This window comes from Podarcis melisellensis (assembly GCF_964234715.1).
Source record: "Podarcis melisellensis genome assembly, chromosome: 12".
NCBI lineage: Eukaryota > Metazoa > Chordata > Lepidosauria > Squamata > Lacertidae > Podarcis > Podarcis melisellensis.
The window spans coordinates 37,166,905-37,176,954 of record NC_138544.1 but is presented as its reverse complement, the minus strand read 5'-3'; the positions used below and the strand labels follow the sequence as shown (position 1 = coordinate 37,176,954).

The following is a 10,050-nucleotide window of genomic DNA, read 5'->3' as shown; positions in this document are numbered from 1 at the left end:
GATTTGGGTATTCCACTGAATTTCAGGAACCAACAAGTGGATACTCAATTCCAGCAGTAATTATTATTATTTTTTAATTATATACCACTTACTAGAACAAATGCCACCAAGCAGTTTAGAATGATGTAATATATATGGAATGGGGAATGTTGAGTGGTTAATGTGCATAACTGGCCAGTGTACAGATGCACCAGGCATCAGGGAGAATGTGCACATAATTCATCCATGAATAGTGCACATTTTACAGGCAATATGCATAGTCTCCAGAGGAGCTTGGGAAATGCACATATATCTACAGAATCCGGTACATCCTCTGGTCATTACGTATAATCTCCAAGAGTCATTGGGAGGGGGGTATATATCTGACCTTTGTTTTTTACGTTCTGCAGGCAGCAAGCACATTCTCTGGTCAGTATGCATAGTCCTATCTCTTGTTTGCAAGAGTACAATTCATCTCCTCTGCCCTTCTGTTGATCCACTAATTAATCAAGGCCCACAACAGATCCTCCTATTGATCAACTTATTAGTAGCAGGAAGAAGGGATCCATCTTTTAAAAAATAACTTATTTTGCATTCCAGCCCTTTACACCACTCTCAGCTGTTCCCCAGTCAGCTTAGCAGCACAACAGGGATAGGAGGGAAAGCTTTAAACCTTCCCACCATCTTCCCCAATTTTGATGGAAATTGCCCCCTGCCCAATGCTATTAAGCTTAGGAAAAAACAGCATTGGGGCAGTCATCATAGGAATCACAGGGTGTCATGGGCCAGGAGTCGGCTTCACCTGCTGAACAGCAGCCTGAAGGGGAAGAAGGCAGAGTGGCTCCACCTGCAGCTGATCAGGAGGAGAAGGCCCTGATGAGAACCAGCTGGCTTTCAGCCTTCTTAAGCAGAGTTTCCAGCAGCGGTGAGATGCTGGTAACGTTTGTAGTTTCTGGGCCTAACTTGCTGCTCCCTGCTCGTCTTGACCCTTGGCCACCTGCTCATCAGATTCTTTGACCCCTGGACTGTCTGACCACATGGATTGCTGTTTGCCCCACCCTAGGACTGGACCTGACTTTGGATGCCGACTCTGCCTCCAGGCAAGTACACCTCAGAGACCCTTTGGGTTGGCTGGTTTCCCACTGCACTGAGCTCTGCATGTTTTTGCTCAGCAACAAGACTATGACACGGGAGGGAAGTTTCAGCTTGCTGAGGAAAATCACCATCAAGTAGAAAGCCTGACTGAATCAATTTGGTGCTAGTTTTCTATATCATAAACAAGTTTCACTGAAAGCAATGGAATGAAACTTAGTAATTGAGTTTTGTACTGTAGCGTGGGACTGAAATATCTAGATCTTCCCCTGCTTTATGTACACATAAAAAAGTAGCCTGGAACATTGTGTCCTGGCATGTAGATACAGGAAGTCTTGTGTATATGAGAGGGGAGATTCAAATGTGATCATACAAATCCTGTCTGAAACGGGAAGACTCAGCAACAGATAAATCAGGTGGAACTGTGTAAGGAAATAAACAACTATCTGACTTTTAGAAGACATCTGAAGGCAGCCCTGTTTAGGGAAGTTTTTAATGTTTGATGTTTTATTGCTTTATTATTAATATTCTATTGGGAGCCACCCAGAGTGGCTGGGGAAACCCAGCCACATGGGCGGGGTATAAATATTTTTTTATTATTGTTGTCATCTTGAATTTAAGTTCTGTTCGTTAATCTTAATTGGACTTGGGCACAATTGGCTTTTGCTGCGCAAAGCTGTAAGTTTTTCTGCTAGAAGATCTAACTAAATTTATTTCTGAAGTTAATGTGAACTTGAGTCATTGACTTCAGTGTAGAGGTTACAACTTCCACAAGCCACTCTTGAGGGCATTGTGTGAGAGACAGCAAGAGGTTTCATGTTTGCCTGAGCATCAGAGGCTGCTGCATTTCTATAGCGTGTGCACACATACACACAGTTGCTTCCAGCACTAAACATTCGCTTGAATCCATAGGACTTCTAACAAGTATTAAAACATAGCAGTGTGGTTCACATATTCTTGTATCAAAAAACATTTGGTTTAAGAGAACAAGGGAGGTACATATTTATGGACCAAAAATCTGCCTTAAGTTGCATGCTAGGTAAACATTTTCCAGTGTAGCTGGCTTTACAACATAGCCTCCATCTGTCCTCCCTTGCCTTTAGTTTTTCAGATCTGATACAGGTTGGAGTCATCACTGAAATTCAGGACAGTAGGAGTGCAGTGATTGCCTTCCTCCACCAAGGACCTACTTACCATGTGTTTTCATTTGCATTAATGACTTACTTTACTGTCAACAGGGCTGTATGTAGATGGGAGGGTGAAACAAGGTTGACAGATGCTATTAAGAGAAGGCATGAGTGGAGGCAGCCTGGCATTGAATTAAAGCATCTGTTTCACCATGAGTGAAATGTAAGTCAGCAAGAAAAAGGAGGCAATGACTAGGTCCTGCATTTATGACTAAATGTTAATAGGCCTAGCCTGTGCAACACATATTACAGTAATGCTGGGTTGTTTTACTTTTGCTTAAACAGTTGCACCCTATTCCTTAACATAAGCTTTGCAAGAAGCTAGCTATTGTTTGAAAAAATCAGGGAGCCCAGCCTCAGTGTTTCCTGCAGAGGGCGAGAATTGGAGTGGAAATCCCGAGGGGAAAATGTGAGTTTGTGGAGGTTAATATATAGAGTCTACTATGTACATGTTTGTTACTTCCATGGCACAGAATGTGTAAGAATCTGTCGTGGCAAGAATGAATTTGTAAGTGCATTAACTCACTCAAGTAGAAGGGTTTTTTTAAATCCTAAAATTTCTTCCTCTTTATTCACTGAGATTTGCCTTTTTAAAGGAAATTTATTGAATTATATGAGCCCGGGGGTAGGAATTTAACTTGACTGTGACTCTGTGGTAACTAGCATACATACTGCAGTTTAATTCTGCATACCTAGCAAGCCCTCTTAGTGTCTGGAAAACCATTACATTACCTGTTTTGTTTCCAAACTTTTAGTGGAGACGAAACAATAAAAACAATATAAATTTCACTTATAAATGTTTACCCATTCTTCATAATCCTGACTTAAGATCAAAATCCTTCTTAAATGTACTGTTGCATCTTCATTATTGCCAGTCAACATATTATTATTATTACCATCATTAATTATTACTGTTCTATTAAGTTTGTATACCATCCTTCATCTGAAGACCACAGAGTGGTTTACAAACATAAAAATACCAAATGAGAACACAAAAAATAATAAAACAAAAGCAACCCCCCCCAAATCCCCATTTAAAATGCCATGAAGTGCTAATCAGCCATAGGCCTGGTCACAAAGAAACATTTTCACCTGGCACCTAACGGTATGCAGTGAAGGCGCCAGGAGAGACTCTTTGGGGGAAGGATTCCACTAAGTGCCTGTGCCAAGTGCCCCTTACCATACTTACCCCTACCCTGAATGACTAATTGGGGAGCTTCTGCTCTTTCCAGCTCTCCTCCCACAGCTTTCAGTTAAAAAACAAACAAACAACCCTCTCCAAGGTTAAAAACACGTAAGTTAAAAAGCTTTTAGTATTCAGCACAAATCCTGATTATTAGGGCAAAGGGCATTTGCCATTTTACAATGCTGTAAATAAAGCAAAGTTGTATATGCATAGCACTTTCTTCAATGTATAGCACTTTCTTCATCTGAGTGTTTTAGTATTGATTTGATTATTTAAAAACCCTGTTGTATTCTGCCTGAATGTCAGGTTCTTGGTGAGCAGCTTCGTAACAGAAAAACGACCCATCACTTTGCAAGAAGTACAAGGCCAGCCTACCTCTTCTCTTTCTCTTAAGAGTAATTGAGGAAAACACATTATGGATAGGGTTATTAAGTACCAAATAGTAATCATTAAAAGATTATGAGCTATAGTACTCAGCCTTGACACCAATAGATTTGTTAGAATTCATCAGTTTGCTAATAGTGCATACTATGAAGAAATGAATAAACATTGGATTGCATCTAAACCAAGTTAGTTGTACTTAAATCCCATTTAAATCAATGAGACAAGCTAGTTGTCACCTTTAAGACCTATTGATTTCAATGGAAACTAACATAGCAATCTTATATATTTCTATTCAAAAGTGTCATTGAGATCAGTTGAATTGCATCCATATAAGTGAATAGAATTGCAGTCCAAATGAACTATCTGAATCAAACCCATTGAGTTTGCAGTTCCAACTGGACAATTACAACGTTCATAGCTTTATATGGAAGCTTGTTGCAGAAGCTGAAGAATTTGAAATCCTGCCAAAGTGTTGCAAAGATTAACTTTAAGTAGAACAAATCCTGCAGCAAAAAAGAATGGGCTTTAAAAGCCAGATTCAAAGTATTAAGAGTAATGACTATAGCCAGGGGAGTGGGGGGTAGGGCTTTAGAATATTGGGAATTTGAGCAGAAATACAACAAATAGTGAGAAGCCCCCCACCAAGGAATCATGGGTGGAGAGGTGGGAATACTCTCCCTAATTAGAAAGTGTCTACAGAGCTCTGGGATAAATAGCTTCCTGTTCACCTAACCCTGGACATTGGCAGTCTAGCATTATATTGTAATTACCCCATAGTACTGTAGTAGTAGTAGTAGTAGTAGTAGTAGTGTGTGTGTGTGTGTGTGTGAGTGAGAGAGAGAGAGAGAGAGTGTTGCTGATTCCCTGAGTTCCTTCTAATTCTTTGAGTCCTATTAAAGTCTCATAGCGCAGCAGTTACCAATTAGCTAAGTACTGCAGCTTCCGTTTTTCAAAAGCCAAGCCATGTACCCCATATTATTGACAATTTTTATTTCTCTTTGGTAGTTTTTGTTATTTGAATGGTGCCACAGACCCCCTGGGTGGGTTATGCTGACCCCCCGATTTGGAACCACTGTCCACAAGAATGATGTGAATGTCTTTCCCACTGGGTATTCTGGAACTTGTTCCAGTCCCCAGCACATAAATTGTGTGTGTGGAGCACCTGTATTAACTCGCTCTCATTACAAGTATACTAGCTGTACAGGGCAAACCTGAAATTCAGTTTGGAGTCTTGCTTGCTTCTGTCAGGAAGTTACAATAGCCTTTTAGGAACTTGCTAGAGGCTAAAATCCAGAGGCAAGTGTCGGAAGGCCATGTTAACCAGGATACAGAGATTGTCGAATATAGGAAAGTGGAGAAGCTACAAAAATTTATTTTCCAACAAAATAACTCTCCACAAGCAGTGTAAACTTTTCTTACTAAAACAAATACTCTAAAACACAAAAAGATTTTACATTTCCAGTGAAACACTCAGTCACATTTGCCTGTGTTTTTTACTTTCCTGGATCCTCAACGAAGAGCCAGCAGATTGATGCTTTCCCAATTACCTGTAGACATAAACTTCCTCATGTTGCTTGCCTGCAATTTGGACCTTTAGAGTTGCAGACAGAAGGAAAACCCTTACTCATTTTTTGAATAATTACATTCTCGGGACCAACTGATGTGCTATGATTCAGCCCCAATTGCCATATTTAGCTGCTCAAATGAGTTCTCTGCTGCCATGGCCAGTGTGGTGCTTGAAATCTAAGCCTGGAAGATCATGTGGTCCTTTGATAAGAGGGCGTATTGAAAGGGTGGGAATCCCTTTTCATGAAAGTACAATTAAGGATTTCCTGACATTGTACTGCATGTGTGTACAAATCATAATACCTGAGCAGCTAAAGGTGGAAATTATGGTTGATTCATAACATATGGGTTGCCTATAGAGTCTTCTGTGTACCCTTTACAACCACTCCTGTCAAATTGTTTTACACACAAACACACACTTGCACCATGTCAAATGTGGCCTATCAAGTTGACAAGAAAAAACGTTATCTGTGTGCTCACTGCAATTAGTGTGTCCTGTTTAGAGCATTTATAGTGTCACATTATTTTTGCTGTAGATTTAAAAATGCAAAAATGATTTTAAGTTTGCAAGGACGATCCAACCTTTTATCCTAATGTATTCCTATTTACACTAAATATAAGCTTTCTGCTACTGAAGAAAGTGTGTCTAGAGTGAACCTTGTTAACAAATTTCCTGAATGAGGCTAGTTCCAGTTGCCAGTAATTCAAAAGCAAATCTGCTGACTTGGCATTAGGACTTTAAACAGTGTGGTCAATCTTATATAAGAAGGTGTTTGCAGAAATAACATTTATAAACTGTCTATACAGTACACAGTACCAGTACATAGAAAAGAGATTTTGACTTTTATGATCCCCTGTGTGTAAGGCAAAACTGAATTCTGTCTCCGAATGTAGTCCACTAGAAGTACAATCAACAGAAAGTGGCTCTCAAATCAATGGCAAATCAGGTGCCTAACGATTAAAAAAAATCAAAACAGATGAGAGCTTCAGTTTTGGATGTGCTGATTTTGGCTTGCGGAAAAACATGGGAAGTTAATAAACACCAATTGTATTTTGTCTGAAAACACTAACAACACCTTGATGACAACAGATATTGTTCAAGTGGCAGCTACCAAAAACGGCTTTGGGGGGAGAAAAGCTTGGTACAACACCAGGGACTTCGCAGTTGTACTATGCCAATGTGTTATAGCACTAATCAAAATGAATATTCTATTTCATGCTATTGCTGTGATAGCAACAGCAATTTTTTTTTTAAAGCAGCATACAGGATACCACATGTTCTGCAATGAAAACCCAGATTTGTTCTTTTTAAAAAGGGGGTGGGGCTTTGTCATACACAACTTCAAAAGAAACACAAAACTGCCAAACGTTATTGGTGACTGTACACCTCTCGCTTCCATTCTGCTGTATCATTACGTTTTTTAGATATCACTTCCCCATCCTTGTCACAATACTGGTCCCTTGATTTATGACGGCTACGCTGCTTGTTGCCTTCATTATGGTCCAGCTCTCGGTCCTTTTCCTTTGAGCGAAGCCTTGATTCTCGGTGCCTGTGATCACTGCTCCCATGGGACTCATCCCTGTGACTGTGATCTCGATGAGAATCATAGTGTTCATGAGAATAATCCTCCTTTGGCTCTACGTATGCTGAATCTCTGCTGTCTTGTGTTTCCGAGTCAAAAGTTTCTTGTCTAGGCAGGCCACGACTAGTTCCACTACGATGGTTATGGCCTGAAGTGGAAGAGCGGTGTTGAGATTTCCTGGTGGGTTCGGCCCGTGCTGCTTCTTCAGCTTGGGAACCAGTTCGTTCAGGGGCTGATTGTTCATTCCTCTGATCTCCTTGAGAGCCCTAATTAATACAACAGAGTTGTAATTTCACACTGGTAAATACTGAGCAGAAAACACCTCATCAACCAGTAATGTCATGATCCTTAAACTGCTAAGCAGACATCTTTTTCACAATGCTATTCCACAGTAAGCTGTCTGAAGTCAACCTATGGCTAACAACTATAGTCAAATCTAGGAATACAAGAATTGGAACTTTTACTGGAGATACTGCTTTATAATACAAGTGAACCTTCATGCCACAAAGAAACCAACATTAGTTTCACTTTATTTTCAGTTAGGCCCTGAGCTCTGGTGATCATATCAACTTTCAGAACATTTTGATTAGCCCCACCTCCCAGCACAGACACACCACATGGAAAATAAAGAGCAGATCTGGCAATGAGGTGGGTGAATCAGGCATGAGATAAACCTGAAAGATTTTTGAAAGCAGACCACACCGCAAAAAAGATCAATAGCAAACCACAGAATGTAGGTGAATCAAGAGTTTTCATTTTAAAAACAGGATACTGTCCTTAAAATAAAAATTATTCAGAGGTTCAAGCTTGATAGCACTTGTATTATAACACCAATAATATCACTGCTGTAGTGTTTTTTAAGGCACTTAAGCTTTTAAGTCCTACACAAGCATACTAGGGAGTAAGCCCCACTGAATTCAGCAGAACTTACTTCTGAGTAAACATGCTTGGATTGTGTTGTAAGTGCATTCTAGTGGCAAGATGTCTTTTTGAACTGCCAATTTATTTTTGCAGAAGGGTTGAACTTTGCCACAAAAAACAAAAACAGAGTGAAATTATTGTTTCAATTTCCTAGCACATTACTGAAAACAGAAGTGAAAATTACCAAGCATAATCAAACCTAATCTTCATCAGCACAATGTTTTGAAATCACTGAAAAATGAACAGTTTTGATTAATCATCTTAACTTGCATCATTTTTTTTTACAATTTTCACAAAACCACTTAAAAGCAAATTCAAAAGATTTAGCTACTCCTAATGAAATGCTCATACTTAAGATATTATCCTAAATATTACATTTTTTTATTACAAAACTAGAGTTAAGGCAAGAGCAGAACTCTTTTGATATTTTCTACAGTCATAACTCCTAGAAAAAGTACTTCTACTTAACCTTATATAGACTACTTTTGGTTATTAATTCAATAAAGCCAGAACTGGGGGCTTTGCTTTAGGCTGGAATCTGGCTGTTGTAAATTGCACAACCTGTCTCCATTTTCAGATATTTTACTTATTTTAGGCTGAAATGGAACAGCTCATCTTTCAGCTGCATCGGATCTGAAAGCTGAGAGGACACCTGTGATCTTTTAATACTGGGAATTAGATCCATTTTTGTAACACAAACAGCCACCACAGTGCATGTACACAGCAGGGACTCTTGAAGGAAAGCCTTAAAACCAAATGGCACCCAAAAAATACCTTTACCTGCAAATTAACATTTGGGCCTGGGTTGATAGGAAGAGTGGCGGTTGCCAGTGTGCGAGTGAGAAGCTCATTAGGAGGGTGGCTGCTAGCAGGGTGTGTGGCCTTCCAATAAGCTTCCAAATAGTCAGCCAGGTGCTCGCAAGCATCTTCAAGCTGATTCTCATCCAGAATCACATCAAACATTTCCTGGAAATGATAAATTCAGTCAAAACAATGCAAAATAAATCATCTAACGCCATAACCAAAGAACTATGGAAAACCATGTTCATAATATTCAAATCATTAAACTCACGTGACACTTAAACTCAGCCAAAGCTTTGCCATACAACACAGAAATTTACTACTCTGGGGTGTGGGGAATCACTATTTCCACCATTCTGGTTAAGATTTTGTTTTCATTTGGCAACAGAAAGTACAAGAGAGAGGTTTTTGCAAGAAGGGAAAACCCATTATTACAACAGAAAGCTAGAAGACCAGGATATAGCACCCAGCATACAATATCCAATACTTGGGTACATAGAGGAAGAGACCGTTGATGTAGGAGTTATTTAGTGGCCTTTTGACCTGGATAAGGAACTGTGCTACATAGTGCTGCATGCACTATTCATCTCCTCAAATCCAGCTGGATGGGCTATGTTCATGGAACTGTCTTCCAAAAACAGTAATTGCACCAATTGGTTCCAAAAACAGTAATTGCACCAAATGGTTATTGCTTTTAGAACAGATTTTGCATGTGTGTAGATAGCTGAACTGTGGAATAATTAATTACAGAGATTTGTGAACTCATGGCTAGAACTTGCTGCAAAAATGAACACAGAGATTTAATTTCAGGTCGTTTTCAATCAGTAGAGAAAGGAATGAGTTACAGTTCCACAGCTCTACCCATATAATGTTAAGAATAACTCACTGGAGGGCACTGAGCCAGTTTATCAGCTGCTACCATTTGAACATTAAGGTGCTTCGCCTGAGATTTGCCTCGGGATTTTATCAACCTTTGTAAAACCTGTGGGAAAAGAAGACCACAGTTAAAATATGAAAGAATGAAAATATAACGGAATCAATTTTGAACCATGTAAGAAACAGATTGCATGCATAGATACTGTAATGAGGGAAGTATTTTAAAGCAGAGGCACAGAAAACACTGATCAACTGCAGGGTCGGTCACAGTGGGCCAGCAAGCGGCCACACTGCCCCTTTAAATTCTTTAAAATTGGTTTCTTTTTTGCATTCAGGGCCAGCGATTTCAGTCTTGTTGCTTGATATTGTGAAGCCAGATCCCATACAAAAGATGTGAATTGTATAAGCCCTTCCTTTGGACTTAGTCAGAAATACGGCGGCAAACTAAACTGTTGTTTAGTTGTTTAGTCGTGTC

General features: G+C 39.6%; 1 protein-coding gene across 10 annotated transcripts in view; it reads right to left on the bottom strand.

Moving 5' to 3' along the window:
- Window positions 1–5,184: 5,184 nt before the first annotated feature.
- The window catches only part of CACNB2 (calcium voltage-gated channel auxiliary subunit beta 2), a 123,587-nt gene continuing 118,721 nt past the window's right edge, over window positions 5,185–10,050 (bottom strand). For all 10 annotated transcript variants that reach the window (XM_081882366.1, XM_081882368.1, XM_081882369.1 and 7 more), the window contains 3 exons: window positions 9,586–9,681; window positions 8,679–8,864; window positions 5,185–7,243 (listed from right to left, as the gene is read on the bottom strand). In XM_081882366.1, coding sequence (XP_081738492.1) covers window positions 6,764–7,243; window positions 8,679–8,864; window positions 9,586–9,681 — 762 coding nt within the window. In that variant the 3' untranslated portion in view covers window positions 5,185–6,763. The remainder of the gene's footprint in view (window positions 7,244–8,678; window positions 8,865–9,585; window positions 9,682–10,050) is intronic.